Source organism: Dendrobates tinctorius, unplaced genomic scaffold (assembly GCF_039654945.1).
Source record: "Dendrobates tinctorius isolate UK_male_01 unplaced genomic scaffold, ASM3965494v1 ptg000231l, whole genome shotgun sequence".
Taxonomy (NCBI): Eukaryota; Metazoa; Chordata; class Amphibia; order Anura; family Dendrobatidae; genus Dendrobates; species Dendrobates tinctorius.
In genome coordinates this window covers 18,607,356-18,627,014 of record NW_027361898.1, presented here as the reverse complement: position 1 = coordinate 18,627,014, position 19,659 = coordinate 18,607,356, and the positions used below count along the sequence as shown (strand labels likewise).

The 19,659-nt window shown below is 41.3% G+C and overlaps 1 protein-coding gene across 1 annotated transcript in view; it reads left to right on the top strand.

Annotated features, from left to right (window-relative positions):
* The window catches only part of LOC141059916 (phosphatidylinositol 3,4,5-trisphosphate 5-phosphatase 2B-like), a 143,935-nt gene extending 124,501 nt beyond the window's left edge, over nt 1–19,434 (top strand). The window contains exons 22-23 of the mRNA XM_073556120.1: nt 960–1,038; nt 18,732–19,434. Of these exons, the coding sequence (XP_073412221.1) occupies nt 960–1,038; nt 18,732–18,945 (293 nt within the window). The 3' untranslated portion in view covers nt 18,946–19,434. The remainder of the gene's footprint in view (nt 1–959; nt 1,039–18,731) is intronic.
* The last annotated feature ends 225 nt before the right edge of the window (nt 19,435–19,659 follow it).

The following is a 19,659-nucleotide window of genomic DNA, read 5'->3' as shown; positions in this document are numbered from 1 at the left end:
AGTAGGGACATATTACCCTCACATTGAGGGGGAAGGATGGCTCCATCATAAATTGAAAGGAAAATGAGTTATCATTACTATAGCACTACATCTGACCCCAATTGATCTATGACCTCCTACTTTGAACAGATAATTGAAGTGGACTAGCCAATGAAGAGCAGACATGACATCTAAACAAAAGATTTGGAGGCAACATATATATATATATATATATATATAGAATCATAGAATCATAGAATCATAGAGTTGGAAGGGACCTCCTGGGCCATCTGGTCCAACCCCCTGCTCAAAGCAGGATTCGCTAAATCATCAACATATATATATAGCAAGTAATTGATTTGAAAAACAAAAGTGCATTTAAATCATACAGAGTTCTTAGTAATACTGTATTTGATCAAACGTAGCATAAAAGCCGTCCCACCATCGACAAGGTGACTCTGTGGTCGGGGCGGTCCTACACTGTCTAGTATTAATAACCTTATCATGTGTCAAAGTTGACGTCTGTGTGAATAAGGGCAGACAAGGACCGGGTCCCAACCACTGGACACCAGTCAGGGGAAGTCTTTAAATACAGAGTCACCTTGTCGATGGTGGGACGGCTTTTATGCTATGTTTGATCAAATACAGTATTACTAAAAACTCTGTATGATTTAAATGCACTTTTGCTTTTTACTTATTTAATTATAGCAGGGTTTTTTACATTTTGTCTTTTGTAGGTTTTGTAAGTAATTGATTTGGCATAAGGGGGTTTTGGTCAGAGGGCATCCAGCTATGACAGCCTTATGTGTTACCTTATATCTGTATAGACAGAATTTTCTGCATGAGAATACCCCTTGAAATCCGATGCCATGTCTATTTAACAAAAAAAAAAGATATATTACTAAAATATCTTCGGTAAGCTTTAGAATACAATTTTCTATAATTTCCCTATTCACTTATATTTTTTGGTGACTCCATAGTGAGAGGAAATGCTGCCCAGGTCGCATGTGCTGCCGAATCTCTCTGCGGCAAATCACGATCATCAACACGTTTCACCAGGTATTGTGCTGTATGTGTGTAATTGTAGGTGATAAGCCTTGTTGAATGCACCTATTTTCAGTGAAAAATAAACTACTGTGGTTTTAGCAAAATGAATCCTTGTTTGTATGACGGTGGATGCATTGTAGGGCTTTCTCTGTTGGAGATATGTGTTGACGCAAATAAAAAAAAAGCATACTTGCTTCCTGGACTGGAGCAAATCCTCCAATGAAGGTGTTGGGTATCCCAGTCATCTCCTGCCATGTGGGCACTGCAGGCTATCAGTGGCCGATGATTGGCTGCAGCATTCACAGTTCCGTCAGACATCTGCCCTATTAGAACTGTGCAGGCCACAGCCACCGATGGGATGCAACGCACACATGGCGCAAACAAAACCACAAAATCGCTCAGAGAGACGGAGCAGCACCGATCCTGGTGGTAAGTATGGTTTCTACTTTTTTATTCAGCACACTGGGGACATTCAAAAGTAGACAACCCATTTATTTTTCTTTGTGTTTTGTTTCTTACCACAATTTTATACCATAAAACAAACATGTTTTAGCTGGTTTCAACATAAATAATAGTTTAAGTGACTGTCATTTATAGCAGTAATCTAGTTTTCACAAATAAATGTTTTGTTTAATTAAAATGTCTACAATTTTCTGTATAATGTGCTTATGATTCTTTAGATTTCTGCTTGCTGTCATTCAATAAGAATCTTTATTGTTTCCCTCCTCCAGTGAATAAATACTGTATATTTCCTGATCATTTGATTGATGACCGTTGTAGGAGCTGTGTTTTCTAACATGTCCTGCACCTGATGGTCCATTCAATGACACATAATATAAAAGTATAATCCCTATCCTAGGCTTTAAGTCATGAACAATATACAGTGGGTACGGAAAGTATTCAGACCCCTTTAAATTTTTCACTTTTTGTTTCATTGCATCCATTTGGTAAATTCAAAAAACGTAGAAATGTAGAAATGTTTGCAAATTTATTAAAAAAGAAAAACTGAAATATCACATGGTCATAAGTATTCAAACCCTTTGCACAGTATTGAGTAGAAGCACCCTTTTGAGCTAGTACAGCCATGAGTCTTCTTGGGAATGAAGTTTTTCACACCTGCATTTGGGGATCCTCTGCCATTCTTCCTTGCAGATCCTCTCCAGTTCCATCAGGTTGGATGGGGAACGTTGGTGGACAGCCATTTTCAGGTCTCTCCAGAGATGCTCAATTGGGTGTAGGTCAGGGGTCTGGCTGCGCCAGTCAAGAATGGTCACAGAGTTGTTCTGAAGCCACTCCTTTGTTCTTTTAGCTGTGTGCTTAGGGGTCATTGTCCTGTTGGAAGGTGAACCTTCGACCAAGTCTGAGGTCCAGAGCACTCTGGAAGAGGTTTTCATCCAGGATATCGCTGTACTTGGCCGCATTCATGTTTCCTTCAATTGCAACCAGTCATCCTGTCCCTGCAGCTGAAAAACACCCCCATAGCATGATGCTGCCACCACCATGTTTCACTGTTGGAATTGTATTGGGCAGGTGATGAGCAGTGCCTGGTTTTCTCCACACATACCGCTTAGAATTATCACCAAAAAGTTCTATATTTGTCTCATCAAACCAGAGAATCTTATTTCTCACAGTCTGGGAGTCCTTCATGTGTTTTTTTAACAAACTCTATGCGGCTTTCATATGTCTTGCACTGAGGAGAGGCTTCCGTCGGGCCACTCTGCCATAAAGGCCCGACTGGTGGAGGGCTGCAGTGATAGTTGACTTTGTGGAACTTTCTTCTTTCTCCCATCTGCATCTTGGGAGCTCAGCCACAGTGATCTTGGGGTTCTTCTTTACCTCTCTCACCAAGGCTCTTCTCCCTCAGTTTGGCTGGACGGCCAGGTCTAATAAGACTTCTGGTGGTCCCAAACTTCTTCCATTTAAGGATTATGGAGGCCACTTTGCTCTTGAGTACTGCAGACATTCTTTTGTAACCTTGGCTAGATCTGTGCCTTGCCACAATTCTGTCTCTGAGCTTCTTGGCCAGTTCCTTTGACCTCATGATTCCCATTTGGTCTGACATGCACTGTGAGCTGTGAGGTCTTATATAGACAGGTGTGTGCCATTACAAATCAAGTCCTATCAGTTTAATTAAACATAGCTGGACTCCAAATGAAGGAGTAGAACCATCTCAAGGAGGTTCACAAGGAAATGGACAGCATGTGACTTAAATCTGAGTGTCTGAGCAAAGGGTCTGAATACTTATGACCATGTAATATTTCAGAATTTCTTTTTTAATAAATGTACACACATTTCTACATTTCTGGGTTTTTTCAGTCAAGATGGGGTAAATTCAAAATGAATTTACCAAATGGCTGCAATGAAACAAAGAGTAAAAAATGTAAAGGGGTCTGAATACTTTCCATACCCACTGTAGGACCTACAGGATATTGAAATTGAATATTTCCCTGCTATATGTGAGATAGTCTTGCCTTATATTTATATATACCAGATTGCCATTCCCTATGTCTGTGGGCTGAACATAACAAATAAAGGAGTTTTTTGTGGGAAGGGAGATCCTTGCCCCTTTGAAGGTGGAGGCAGGACTCTATTCATACTCTAGGTGAGCAAATGAGTTGGTTTCATAGTTACCTTCTGAATACAACAACATAGATATTAATATTAACCCCTTAGTGACAGAGCCAATTTGCTACATAATGACCAAGCCAATTCTGACTACTGTCAATTTATGAGGTTATAGCTCTGAAACGTATCCCACTGATCCTGTGAATGAGTTTTAGTGACATATTGTACTTCATGTTAGTGGCAAAATTTCTTCAATATAACTTGCGTTTATTCATGAAAAAATGGAAATTTGGCAAAAAATTTTAAAATTTTGCAATTTTGAAACTTTTAATTTTTATATAATTAAATCAGAGTGGTGTCACACAAAATAGTTAATAAAAAATATTTCCCATGTGTCAACTTTACATTAGCATAATTTTGGAAACATTTTTTTTGTTAGGACGTTATAAGGGTTAAAAGAGGACCAGCGATTTCTAATTTTTCCAACAAACTTTACAAAACCATTTTTTTTTACAGACCACCTCACTTTTGAAGTGAGTTTGGGAGGTCAATATAACAGAAAATACTCAAAAATAGCATCATTCTAAAAACTGCACCCTTCATGGTGCGCAAAATAACATTCTAGCAGTTTATTAACCCTTCAGGTGCTTCATGAGAACTAAAGCAATGTGGAAGGAAAAAATGAACATTTTACTTTTTTCACAAAAAATTTACTTTGGAACCAAATTATTTTATTTTCACAAGGGTATCAGGAGAAAATGGGCCACAAAATTTGTTGTGCAATTTCTCCTGATATGCCAATACCCCGTATGTGGGGGAAAGCCACTGTTTGGGCACATGGCGGGGCTCAGAAGGGAAGGAGCACCGTTTGACTTTTTGAACGCAAAATTGGCTGGAACCAATGGTGGCGCCATGTCGCGTTTGGAGACCCCCTGATGTACCTAAACAGTGGAACCCTCCAATTCTAACTTGAACCCTAACCCCAACACAGCCCTAACCCTAATCCCAACCGTAACCACAACCCTAACCCCATCACACCCCTAACCCTAATCCCAACCCTGACCATAACCCTAACCACAAACCTAACCCTAATCCCAACCCCAACCGTAATCCCAACCATAACCACAACCCTAACCCTAGCCCATCCCTAACTTTAGCCCAACCCTAACTTTAGCCCAACCCTAACTTTAGCCCAACCCTAAAGTTAGCCCAACCCTAACCCTAGCCCCAACCCTAACCTTAGCCCGACCCTAACTCTATCTTTAGCTCCACCCTAACTTTAGCCCAACCCTAACTTTAGCCTAACCCTAACTTTAGCCCAACTCTAACCCTAATGTAAAAATGGAAATAAATACACTTTCTTATTTTGTTATTTTTACCTAAGGGGGTCATAAAGGGAGGTTTGATTTATTATTTTTTTATTTTGATCACTATGATAGACCCTATCAAACTGAACCAATAGGAAAAATTCCTATTGTTGCCGGGTGGCAGCCGGCAGATCTCGGCGGGCGCACTGCGCATGCGCACCAGAAGAAGACGCTGGTGGCCGGGGGACAGGACTGGGAGATGCAGGAGGGTCCAGGGACACCGAAGGTACCGGGGTGGAATCGGGGACCCCATTTCTCTCTCCTCTGATGTGCAAGCACATCAGAGGAGAGAGAAATTAAATGGGAAATCGGACTTTTTTTGCGGTCCCCTTTATTCCGTTAATAACGGCAATCGCAACACTGGGGTCAGTAAAAACCGACACAAATCATGTTCTCTGGGGTCTCAACTATGCCCGATAGCTGAGATCCCGGAGAAATTCCAACTCTGGGGGGTGCTATACCCTTATTTCTCAGCACCATTAAAAAGCAGCGCTGAGGCTTAAGTACCCTTAACTGCCGCCGTTAAAAGGCGTATCGGCGTTCCTTAAGGGGTTAAGGATCTCATTGAGCCTGGGTAGATTATATAGTAAATACTATTGAGCCTCTGTATGTGTATATGAGTTGTGATAGGCTGCTCAGGATATAACGGGTAAATCCTGCAACTAAATTGGATACTTTACTTGATTTTAGGCCTGTGTATCTATCATCAAAGAATGCGGAAGCTGTGGATCTGCATGGGTATTATCTTGTTTACTCTGGTCAGCTAAGTGGGCAATCTGTGATACACTATCAAAAAAACAGGCTATTTTTGGTGTTGAGTGATTTGTTGGCACATTTGCACTTTATCTGTCTAGTGTTTGGTTTTTGAACATAAAGCGTTTTTTAAGTAATACGTGTTAAAAGTTATATTTTAGTTTTGAAGCCGCTACTACTTACGGTACTTGCTCTCAGACTGCATAATAAAAACCTTCTGACAGATTCCATCTAAAAATAAAAAAAATTAAAAATAAAAATAATTCACATTGCCAGGCTTGTAAAAGTCCAAACTATTTAAATATTCAAAGCAGCACAGGAAATTCAAAAGTGCTTCAGGTTTATTCAACCAGTATTACAATTGGAGATGAGAATCCATCCTCCAAAATCACCTTCACTGAAGATTTTCTGCTTTGATTATGCTGCCCTATTTCTGCAGTACTATTGCAATCTTTGTCAGTAGACAGTGCAAGTTTTCTGCTGCTGCATCTTCATCAAGTGATGTTTTGTGTGCAATGTATACCCAAGACCTCATTTACATGTCCGTTTAAACATGTATGTGAAGAAATAGTACCAGTGTCATCAGTGTTTTGGATCAGTGTGTCATGAGTGTACGGTCCGTGTGTCCGTTTTTATCATCAATGTGTCATCAGTGTTTTTCACGGATGGATACATAAATAAGTAAATTACAAAACTTCTATAATTTGCAATTTTAAATATGGGCAGCACACGAATGGCACTCGAGAGTCATCTGTGTGCTGTATGCATTTTTCACGGACACATAGACTCGTATTGGCACTTTTCATCAGCCACACCAGACAAAAACAGACTTGTCTCCGTGAGTTTTGCATCGATTATAATGGGCACATATTGCATCCATGAAAAAAGCAGATATATCACGTACGTTCAACACGGATGTCTGAATGAAACCTAAGTGTTTATGTTAATGGGAATCTGTCAGTAGGAAAAATGTGACAGAAAATGAAAATAAACAAACCAAAAGTGTTCAAACAAAGCCCACACTAAGGTGACACCTTCGAGTCCCTAATTTGTTGCTGAGCTGTACCCTGCCTGGCCGCGGAGGTTGGCACCCTAGGGGGGAACGTTGTGGCGCCCCCGCTCACGATGGCTATCCCTGGGGGCCCTGACAAACCCTACAGCCACTAGTGGTCCCTTCTACCCGATATATAGGGAACCCCTACTTCTAAACAGAGATCAAACCTGCTCTATAGAGGACCCTGTGTCCCAAAGAAAGAGGTTAAAAATAAATTTAGAACACACATGGCATTAGGTGGTCATATTAATGTCCCACAAAAAAGCAGACAGCCATAAGGCAAAACAATGGGATAAATCAATTCAGATAATGCCTAAATCTTGTACAGAAGATTCATAACCAAGAGAGGCACTTATTACATTGACTCAATAATAAGCCATAGCCCAAAATAAGGCCATCAACAGTATCCCACTGTTAAAAGTATAGGGAACGCAGAGCTGCAACAGCGGTACTTATCTGCGTTTGTCGCCACCTGCCATCCAGTAGTTAATGCCTCAACGCGTTTCGCCTTCTAGGGCTCATCAGGAGGCCTGATGCTGCGATAATTTGTGTCCCATAAAGGTGCAAATAGCTTACCGATGTTCAATACTGCTCCACTCTTTAAACCTGCCGCGCAGAGCCTAAGCTCCGCCCACTCACATCCTGTGGCATCTCTGAGCGCCACCCATTTACTGTTGCTCCAATCAGCTATCAGATCTCTCATGCAGCGTCATGATGACCAATCATGTGTCCCCACACAGAGGGTTCCCCAGCACTCTCCAATCGTCCGGGCTTAGACTGGTTACCGCATCTGACGTGAATGCAGCATCGCTGCTGACTCACCAATCACATGTCCTTAGACAAAGAGTCTCACGGCAATCGCCAATCACTGCATCTCAGACATATTGTCAGCTCTGAGATATAACCCCATATACACAGTAAACGCTCCACAAACCAGGCATATATGTCCACACCACTATATTTGACCTACAATCTCATGCCTGACGGTCTCATTAAATATGTTACCTATATTATATTAATAATTAGCGTTTTGCTCGGTATGTAAAATCGCATCATACCCTTCAGCAATGTGAGCAGGCGTCTATATATAACTACCTCATCATATGTAATCACCATATGACCTATGATCCCATACTTGGCAGCCTGGTTACAATGTGGTAACTGTATTACACTCATACTTCGCGCAGAGCTAGACACAAATAAATCGCATCATAACCTTTAACAATGTGAACAGGCGTCGATATGCAACTACCACACCAAATTCAATCCAAGGTATCCACTCTCCCAGAGTAGTCACTGTGAAACATATGTATATAGATATCTGACTTATTACTCACTCCAGACAGTGCATGCGTTGTAAAGATGATCAAATTCATAGATCACTTCAATATTATAAATATGCAACTGCCCTATCAAAGTCATGTAGTGAGGACCTTATTTATATGCAACCGGGGTTAGGATTAAAATTGCTCATAAATCATTTAGGGAGTGGATATATAACTACGGCAGTAAAGAGGGAGATTTTATATATATTCAGTATTCCACGACAATGCATAGAGATTCCACTATAGCAGGGAACCAACAAAACAAAACCCAGAAGGCCGGTATCCTCAAAGAAGGGAACATATTATTCAATTGTGGCTCATAAGAAACAGGCATATGACAGTTGCTCATTCAGCCCCTTCGGCTCGAGTGACTCCATCCTGAATATCCATTCACATTCTCTCCTAAGAATCACCTTATCCATATTCCCTCCTCTTGGGTTCACATTGACTACCTCTATAACACAGAATTTTATGTCACCGGGGTCACCTTTATGACACATCCACATGTGCTTAGCAAGCGGGGTTTCTCTTTTGTGTCTGATGTCTCCAAGATGTTCTCCCACTCTTCTTCTGAATTCTCTCCTGGTCTTCCCTATATAATTTTTAGGGCATGAACATGTGGCCATATAAATGACCCCTGTAGTTTTGCAATTTGAGAAGTCACGTTGAAAAAACATCTTACCAGTGCTTGCACTACAAAAAGACTTCCCCGGTCTCATATATTTGCAAAAACTACAGTCCCCGCATTTAAAAAAACCACATGGTCTCCTGTCTAGCCAGGTACCACCAGCCAATGGTCTCCTATATTGGCTGTGGACCAACATATCCCTAATTGATTTACCCTTTCTAAAGGTAATATTGGGACGCTCACCAATTATATTTTTCAAATCTGGATCCAACCTGAGAACATCCCAGTGCTTAGACAGGACCTTTCTGACCTCCTGATGGTTAACGTCAAATGTCCCAATCACTCTTATTAATTCTGTCGAGTCTTCAGTCTCACGTTTCTGCAGCAATTTACCCCTGTCTGCTTTTCTTGCAAAGTCATACGCAGTGTCTAGAACATGTTGCGGGTACCCCTTGTCCTTAAACCGACAAAACATGTCCCCGGCCTGTTTTTGGAACAGATCATTCCTGGAACAATTCCTCCTCAATCGTAGGAACTGTCCCTTCGGAATGCCTCTCTTGAGGGGGACTGGATGGTGGCTCTGCCAATGTAACAAACTATTTGTACTCGTAGGTTTCCGAAATATACTTGTAGAAATACCTCCCATCCGATCTTTTTGGATTTTAATATCGAGAAATGGTATTTCGGTTTTCTGAATTTCTGAGGTAAATCTCAAGTTAACACTATTTTGGTTCAGTTCTCTCACAAATTCTTCAAACTGATCTTTATCCCCTGTCCATACCATAAAGACATCGTCTATGAACCTGTACCATAGAGAGATCAGACAGTGCCACCACTTCTCCTCTCCTCCAAACACAATGGTCTCCTCCCACCAGCCCAGGAACAAATTTGCATACGAAGGGGCACAGGGGCACCCCATCGCAGTGCCCCTGAGCTGGTGGTAGAATTTGCCATCAAAACAGAATGCATTGTGGGTCAATATATACCGCAATAGAGAGGACAAAAAAATGTTATGCCCTCTACAGGCTGTTGACCTCTGACTTAAAAAGTGTCCCACACCTTTGATGCCTACATCATGCGGTATATTACTGTAGAGCGCTTCTATATCAATGGAAGCCAGCCAAGCATTCCCTTCCAGATGTACGCCCTCCAATTTTAGCAATAGATCTGATGTATCCCTCAAGTATGACGGCATAGAAACCACAAAGGGGCGTAATATCTGGTCAATATACAGGCCACTATTTTGTGTCAACGAGTTCACACCTGATACAATCGGCCTCCCCTTCAAGGGATTCAGGCCCTTATGTATCTTTGGTAATGCATAAAACGTGGCCACCAGTGGGAACTTAGGAAGAATGAAATCAAATTCTGTCTTTGAGACCACACCCTCCGCTAAGGCCCCATCAAGAATCAGCTGCAACTCCTCTTTATAGGAGACCATAGGATTCTCTTTTAACACCTCATATGTTGAGTTGTCCTGCAATATAGCATAACACATTTCACGATATTCAATGTGGTTCAGAATTACCATATTGCCCCCTTTGTCGGAGGGTTTTACCACTATTTGATCATTTTTCTTTAAGGCCTCAAGTGCTGATCGCTCACTGGCCAGCAGATTATCATTATTTTCCCACTCTGGTCCTGCTAATTTCTTAAGGTCCCTCTCCACCAAGCTGGCGAAGATATCGATATTTCCCATATCACCTAAGGGTGGCATCTTTTCACTTTTATTTCTTAAAGTAGTGAAGGGACCCTTCCCAGCAGTGGGAACTCTATCATTTTCATTCAAAAGTCCAATGAGCGCCTCATATCCTTCAATATCTTCCTCATTAAGGCCCTGTTGTCTACAAGCCTCACGGCTATTGTGTCTAAAAAACTTTTTCCACTTGAGTTTTCTGCAAAACAAATTCAGATCTTTGACCCATTCAAAACAGTTGAACCTGTTCACTGGCACGAAATTTAGGCCTCTAGAGAGGACACTCTGCTCATCCCTAGTAAGGATGTGCGAGGACAGGTTCAAAATCTGACCTTTTAATGGTTGAACCGAGTTCTTAATTGGTAACCCGTCCTCGCACCTTGTTCCAAAAAAGAGGAAGAGGAGACAGTTGGAGTATAAGGCTGAGCAGAACCAGAACCAGATACCGAATTGGAGCCTAAAAAGGGAGTTGACATTCGTATACCTCCCCTGTGCGGCCCTCTTCCCTTTCTCACGGATCTGCCCCTCCCACCTTGCCATCTCTGTTTCAACAGCGTATCTCTGTACTGATGTATACCCCCTGGTGCCCTCTCCGTCCTTTCTGTATCGGAGGTATCAATATCAGATGACGAAGCCTCAGACTGTCTTTCTTTCTGGTAGTTGAACACCTGATTATCACTAAAGTCCCTCAGATCTCTATGGAACTGGAGATGCTTTCGCTCTTTTAGCAGGGCCTGATACCTCTCAACAGAGGTTTGTAATACTCCCTCCCTTCTATTAAAATCGGGATCCCCTTTAAACTTCAGGACTCGTTTGATCAACTTATTCAACTCCCCAGTAGCCCTCTCAAGCACCTTTTTTTCTTCTGCCAACAAAATTTGCATAAATCTAAGGGATGACTCGATGGATTCCTTCATCCACACATTCATAAGGTCAGGTGAGGAGATTCTAGGGGAGGGATTGATGTTTATCCTCAGGCCTCTTGGAATTATCCGATTTTTTATATAGTTTTCAAGTGTCCTAAGTTCCCACCAAGATTTCAAAAATTCTTTATAACCTCCATATACTTCATTGAACAGATTCTTAAGAGCCAAAGGGCCAGTATTGCTCTCAGCCGACCCTGCTATATTAAATGCCTGATTAGCATCTTCTATCCACAAGTCTGAATTAATAGGACCTGCAAGGAAACCAGCCATCCCAGATTCGAATAATAACAATCTGAAATATAATCCTTCAAGGGTTCTCAAATAAACTCATAAATTTATTCCCTAAAATGATACTTTATTATTTAAAAACCACGAGTGTGGTATACACCAGAAAAAATGTGACAGAAAATGAAAATAAACAAACCAAAAGTGTTCAAACAAAGCCCACACTAAGGTGACACCTTCGAGTCCCTAATTTGTTGCTGAGCTGTACCCTGCCTGGCCGCGGAGGTTGGCACCCTAGGGGGGAACGTTGTGGCGCCCCCGCTCACGATGGCTATCCCTGGGGGCCCTGACAAACCCTACAGCCACTAGTGGTCCCTTCTACCCGATATATAGGGAACCCCTACTTCTAAACAGAGATCAAACCTGCTCTATAGAGGACCCTGTGTCCCAAAGAAAGAGGTTAAAAATAAATTTAGAACACACATGGCATTAGGTGGTCATATTAATGTCCCACAAAAAAGCAGACAGCCATAAGGCAAAACAATGGGATAAATCAATTCAGATAATGCCTAAATCTTGTACAGAAGATTCATAACCAAGAGAGGCACTTATTACATTGACTCAATAATAAGCCATAGCCCAAAATAAGGCCATCAACAGTATCCCACTGTTAAAAGTATAGGGAACGCAGAGCTGCAACAGCGGTACTTATCTGCGTTTGTCGCCACCTGCCATCCAGTAGTTAATGCCTCAACGCGTTTCGCCTTCTAGGGCTCATCAGGACTCTAGGGCTCATTGAGAACCCTTGAAGGATTATATTTCAGATTGTTATTATTCGAATCTGGGATGGCTGGTTTCCTTGCAGGTCCTATTAATTCAGACTTGTGGATAGAAGATGCTAATCAGGCATTTAATATAGCAGGGTCGGCTGAGAGCAATACTGGCCCTTTGGCTCTTAAGAATCTGTTCAATGAAGTATATGGAGGTTATAAAGAATTTTTGAAATCTTGGTGGGAACTTAGGACACTTGAAAACTATATAAAAAATCGGATAATTCCAAGAGGCCTGAGGATAAACATCAATCCCTCCCCTAGAATCTCCTCACCTGACCTTATGAATGTGTGGATGAAGGAATCCATCGAGTCATCCCTTAGATTTATGCAAATTTTGTTGGCAGAAGAAAAAAAGGTGCTTGAGAGGGCTACTGGGGAGTTGAATAAGTTGATCAAACGAGTCCTGAAGTTTAAAGGGGATCCCGATTTTAATAGAAGGGAGGGAGTATTACAAACCTCTGTTGAGAGGTATCAGGCCCTGCTAAAAGAGCGAAAGCATCTCCAGTTCCATAGAGATCTGAGGGACTTTAGTGATAATCAGGTGTTCAACTACCAGAAAGAAAGACAGTCTGAGGCTTCGTCATCTGATATTGATACCTCCGATACAGAAAGGACGGAGAGGGCACCAGGGGGTATACATCAGTACAGAGATACGCTGTTGAAACAGAGATGGCAAGGTGGGAGGGGCAGATCCGTGAGAAAGGGAAGAGGGCCGCACAGGGGAGGTATACGAATGTCAACTCCCTTTTTAGGCTCCAATTCGGTATCTGGTTCTGGTTCTGCTCAGCCTTATACTCCAACTGTCTCCTCTTCCTCTTTTTTGGAACAAGGTGCGAGGACGGGTTACCAATTAAGAACTCGGTTCAACCATTAAAAGGTCAGATTTTGAACCTGTCCTCGCACATCCTTACTAGGGATGAGCAGAGTGTCCTCTCTAGAGGCCTAAATTTCGTGCCAGTGAACAGGTTCAACTGTTTTGAATGGGTCAAAGATCTGAATTTGTTTTGCAGAAAACTCAAGTGGAAAAAGTTTTTTAGACACAATAGCCGTGAGGCTTGTAGACAACAGGGCCTTAATGAGGAAGATATTGAAGGATATGAGGCGCTCATTGGACTTTTGAATGAAAATGATAGAGTTCCCACTGCTGGGAAGGGTCCCTTCACTACTTTAAGAAATAAAAGTGAAAAGATGCCACCCTTAGGTGATATGGGAAATATCGATATCTTCGCCAGCTTGGTGGAGAGGGACCTTAAGAAATTAACAGGACCAGAGTGGGAAAATAATGATAATCTGCTGGCCAGTGAGCGATCAGCACTTGAGGCCTTAAAGAAAAATGATCAAATAGTGGTAAAACCCTCCGACAAAGGGGGCAATATGGTAATTCTGAACCACATTGAATATCGTGAAATGTGTTATGCTATATTGCAGGACAACTCAACATATGAGGTGTTAAAAGAGAATCCTATGGTCTCCTATAAAGAGGAGTTGCAGCTGATTCTTGATGGGGCCTTAGCGGAGGGTGTGGTCTCAAAGACAGAATTTGATTTCATTCTTCCTAAGTTCCCACTGGTGGCCACGTTTTATGCATTACCAAAGATACATAAGGGCCTGAATCCCTTGAAGGGGAGGCCGATTGTATCAGGTGTGGACTCGTTGACACAAAATAGTGGCCTGTATATTGACCAGATATTACGCCCCTTTGTGGTTTCTATGCCGTCATACTTGAGGGATACATCAGATCTATTGCTAAAATTGGAGGGCGTACATCTGGAAGGGAATGCTTGGCTGGCTTCCATTGATATAGAAGCGCTCTACAGTAATATACCGCATGATGTAGGCATCAAAGGTGTGGGACACTTTTTAAGTCAGAGGTCAACAGCCTGTAGAGGGCATAACATTTTTTTGTCCTCTCTATTGCGGTATATATTGACCCACAATGCATTCTGTTTTGATGGCAAATTCTACCACCAGCTCAGGGGCACTGCGATGGGGTGCCCCTGTGCCCCTTCGTATGCAAATTTGTTCCTGGGCTGGTGGGAGGAGACCATTGTGTTTGGAGGAGAGGAGAAGTGGTGGCACTGTCTGATCTCTCTATGGTACAGGTTCATAGACGATGTCTTTATGGTATGGACAGGGGATAAAGATCAGTTTGAAGAATTTGTGAGAGAACTGAACCAAAATAGTGTTAACTTGAGATTTACCTCAGAAATTCAGAAAACCGAAATACCATTTCTGGATATTAAAATCCAAAAAGATCGGATGGGAGGTATTTCTACAAGTATATTTCGGAAACCTACGAGTACAAATAGTTTGTTACATTGGCAGAGCCACCATCCAGTCCCCCTCAGAGGCATTCCGAAGGGACAGTTCCTACGATTGAGGAGGAATTGTTCCAGGAATGATCTGTTCCAAAAACAGGCCGGGGACATGTTTTGTCGGTTTAAGGACAAGGGGTACCCGCAACATGTTCTAGACACTGCGTATGACTTTGCAAGAAAAGCAGACAGGGGTAAATTGCTGCAGAAACGTGAGACTGAAGACTCGACAGAATTAATAAGAGTGATTGGGACATTTGACGTTAACCATCAGGAGGTCAGAAAGGTCCTGTCTAAGCACTGGGATGTTCTCAGGTTGGATCCAGATTTGAAAAATATAATTGGTGAGCGTCCCAATATTACCTTTAGAAAGGGTAAATCAATTAGGGATATGTTGGTCCACAGCCAATATAGGAGACCATTGGCTGGTGGTACCTGGCTAGACAGGAGACCATGTGGTTTTTTTAAATGCGGGGACTGTAGTTTTTGCAAATATATGAGACCGGGGAAGTCTTTTTGTAGTGCAAGCACTGGTAAGATGTTTTTTCAACGTGACTTCTCAAATTGCAAAACTACAGGGGTCATTTATATGGCCACATGTTCATGCCCTAAAAATTATATAGGGAAGACCAGGAGAGAATTCAGAAGAGTGGGAGAACATCTTGGAGACATCAGACACAAAAGAGAAACCCCGCTTGCTAAGCACATGTGGATGTGTCATAAAGGTGACCCCGGTGACATAAAATTCTGTGTTATAGAGGTAGTCAATGTGAACCCAAGAGGAGGGAATATGGATAAGGTGATTCTTAGGAGAGAATGTGAATGGATATTCAGGATGGAGTCACTCGAGCCGAAGGGGCTGAATGAGCAACTGTCATATGCCTGTTTCTTATGAGCCACAATTGAATAATATGTTCCCTTCTTTGAGGATACCGGCCTTCTGGGTTTTGTTTTGTTGGTTCCCTGTTATAGTGGAATCTCTATGCATTGTCGTGGAATACTGAATATATATAAAATCTCCCTCTTTACTGCCGTAGTTATATATCCACTCCCTAAATGATTTATGAGCAATTTTAATCCTAACCCCGGTTGCATATAAATAAGGTCCTCACTACATGACTTTGATAGGGCAGTTGCATATTTATAATATTGAAGTGATCTATGAATTTGATCATCTTTACAACGCATGCACTGTCTGGAGTGAGTAATAAGTCAGATATCTATATACATATGTTTCACAGTGACTACTCTGGGAGAGTGGATACCTTGGATTGAATTTGGTGTGGTAGTTGCATATCGATGCCTGTTCACATTGTTAAAGGTTATGATGCGATTTATTTGTGTCTAGCTCTGCGCGAAGTATGAGTGTAATACAGTTACCACATTGTAACCAGGCTGCCAAGTATGGGATCATAGGTCATATGGTGATTACATATGATGAGGTAGTTATATATAGATGCCTGCTCACATTGCTGAAGGGTATGATGCGATTTTACATACCGAGCAAAACGCTAATTATTAATATAATATAGGTAACATATTTAATGAGACCGTCAGGCATGAGATTGTAGGTCAAATATAGTGGTGTGGACATATATGCCTGGTTTGTGGAGCGTTTACTGTGTATATGGGGTTATATCTCAGAGCTGACAATATGTCTGAGATGCAGTGATTGGCGATTGCCGTGAGACTCTTTGTCTAAGGACATGTGATTGGTGAGTCAGCAGCGACGCTGCATTCACGTCAGATGCGGTAACCAGTCTAAGCCCGGACAATTGGAGAGTGCTGGGGAACCCTCTGTGTGGGGACACATGATTGGTCATCATGACGCTGCATGAGAGATCTGATAGCTGATTGGAGCAACAGTAAATGGGTGGCGCTCAGAGATGCCACAGGATGTGAGTGGGCAGAGCTTAGGCTCTGCGCGGCAGGTTTAAAGAGTGGAGCAGTATTGAACATCGGTAAGCTATTTGCACCTTTATGGGACACAAATTATCGCAGCATCAGGCCTCCTGATGAGCCCTAGAAGGCGAAACGCGTTGAGGCATTAACTACTGGATGGCAGGTGGCGACAAACGCAGATAAGTACCGCTGTTGCAGCTCTGCGTTCCCTATACTTTTAACAGTGGGATACTGTTGATGGCCTTATTTTGGGCTATGGCTTATTATTGAGTCAATGTAATAAGTGCCTCTCTTTGTTATGAATCTTCTGTACAAGATTTAGGCATTATCTGAATTGATTTATCCCATTGTTTTGCCTTATGGCTGTCTGCTTTTTTGTGGGACATTAATATGACCACCTAATGCCATGTGTGTTCTAAATTTATTTTTAACCTCTTTCTTTGGGACACAGGGTCCTCTATAGAGCAGGTTTGATCTCTGTTTAGAAGTAGGGGTTCCCTATATATCGGGTAGAAGGGACCACTAGTGGCTGTAGGGTTTGTCAGGGCCCCCAGGGATAGCCATCGTGAGCGGGGGCGCCACAACGTTCCCCCCTAGGGTGCCAACCTCCGCGGCCAGGCAGGGTACAGCTCAGCAACAAATTAGGGACTCGAAGGTGTCACCTTAGTGTGGGCTTTGTTTGAACACTTTTGGTTTGTTTATTTTCATTTTCTGTCACATTTTTTCTGGTGTATACCACACTCGTGGTTTTTAAATAATAAAGTATCATTTTAGGGAATAAATTTATGAGTTTATTTGAGAACCCTTGAAGGATTATATTTCAGATTGTTGAATCTGTCAGTAGGCTCAAGCAGAGCTGAACTTTGTCTAATTACAAACACAGTAATATAAAAAAGTTTGTAGCTATAGCTCACCCTGGTTTCAGACTGTTTTCCTGGGCAATCCACTCCACTATGCCCGGATAAAGCTTGTGAGGTATCAAGTAGCTTTGTTTAAATTAGAAACACATTAGTAGCTGCAGTCCTCTCTCAGCCGGTGTGAGAGGAAGAGCAGTACAGCAGAGCTGACAGGACAAGTGCAAATGTGTTTGTAATGAGACAATGTTCAGCACTGCTATACTGTGTTAGTTAAAAACAGACACAGCACTTCAGCAGAGCTGACAGCACTATGAGACAACAACTGCCACTGCAAATGTGTTTGTAATGAGATATTTCAGATCTACTATACTGTATTAGTTATGATCAAGCACAGCTCTGCAGTGACATCAAGAGTGCAGACTGTCAGACATTATATGTCTCACACTGGTAATACCCAAATTCAAAGTAGGAAAAACTACTTATCACCTCTCCTGAAGAGCAGTACAGCCCTTGGATCTTTCAATCAAGGTAGGAATGCACGGAAGGAAAAAAATCTCAACGGGAGGATGGATAAGGCACAGTAGCAATAGAAAACATCCAGCAACCTCAAAAGAAAAAAAATGTAGAACATTAAAACTTTAAAATATTTTTGTTTTTCATTAAATTTGAAGGGAAATTAGAAAAGGTGGCATAAAAATTAGAGAAAGGATTTCATGATTCCAACCAGCATGGTTTTTACCCATAACCACATCTTGCTCATATCCATGAGTGAGAACCATGTTGGTTCGAAACGCGTCATCCTTTTTCTAATTTGTTATGCCCCTTTTTCTAATTTACATTTAATGTATTTTAATTGTTTTTAATTAAATGGGAAGTTTTAATATTCTACATTGTTTTCTTTTGGAATTGCTGGATTTTCTCTTTTGCTACTGGTAACATCTCCTTACATTTAAAATAATCTCTGGAGACAGATTCAGAAGATTTGTGCCAGACAAAAGATCTTAACAGTTCATTTTATATAGTAAGATAAATATGGATTTCTTTGATATAAGTTAAGTTAAGTCAAATTACAGGTATCAAGGTATCATTTTATTCAGCTTCCTGTGACCTACATGCCCATATAGACGGCTTAGGAGGGTTGACCCTACTGATAGATTCCTTTTAATATCTCAGGGTTTGTGCATTTTTTGGCCACCACAGCCTTTATTATTTATGATTCTTATGAGCAACTTTAATGCCAAATTTCTTTTTCTTTACAGACAACGTCCTGCAAGTATCTGCTGTGAAAGTTACAGTAACGCTGAATATTTTATGTTTGAGAGCTTAAGTGGCTCTTCCACCCCAACATCTCCAAGGCCTCGTTCTGCATTAGTGAGTGGAGAAAAAACACCAGAACATGGACAAAAAGTATTTCGGGATGACTTGGAGTGGGCAATTGCATCATCTCGTTCTAAGAGACCCACCTTTAGGTGAAAGATAACACTTATATTAAAGGAAATGTGTAAGGTTTTTATGTTTATTTTTATGGTTTAACCATACAAAACAAATCAACAATTTCTATGATTATGTCCACAAAGACACAAGTCAGAGAAATATATTTTGAAAAAAATAAATTAATAATAGCGACCTTTGGTATTTTTGTGGCTGTCATCGCTAATGCCATATTTGAGCACACATTTCCACACACAACAAAAACGGTGGCCAAAAATAAAAAAATTTTTTTTTGCCTTACTAGCGATGCCTATCAGCCTGTAGCACGTAACATTCACTAAGACGGAGTGAACAATAAGCTTCCAACAGGAATCGGTGTAAAGGCTTTCATGGTGACAGGAAGCACTTTTATTACAATCCATGAAAATTGTATTGCCGGGAATGTACTAAAATACATTATGGAATTAGCAGTCTGTACATGAGAAAACAATCCATGTTAATCTCTTCTTTGTATACATTGTCATTAAAATTATTGCCATTCTGTAAAATATGCTTCCAATCCATTTTTACATAAACATAAAAAATAATAGGTTGTTATGGTTGACTTGTGACTGCAGTGAAAAAAAACCATGAAGAATTACAGACAAAGATTTCTTGAATTCCAACTGCTATGTATACAATGGAAATTATCCTCATACAGTTATGGCTGATGTAAACTAAAGTTCATGCTGTGTTGAGAGTCATTTATATATATTT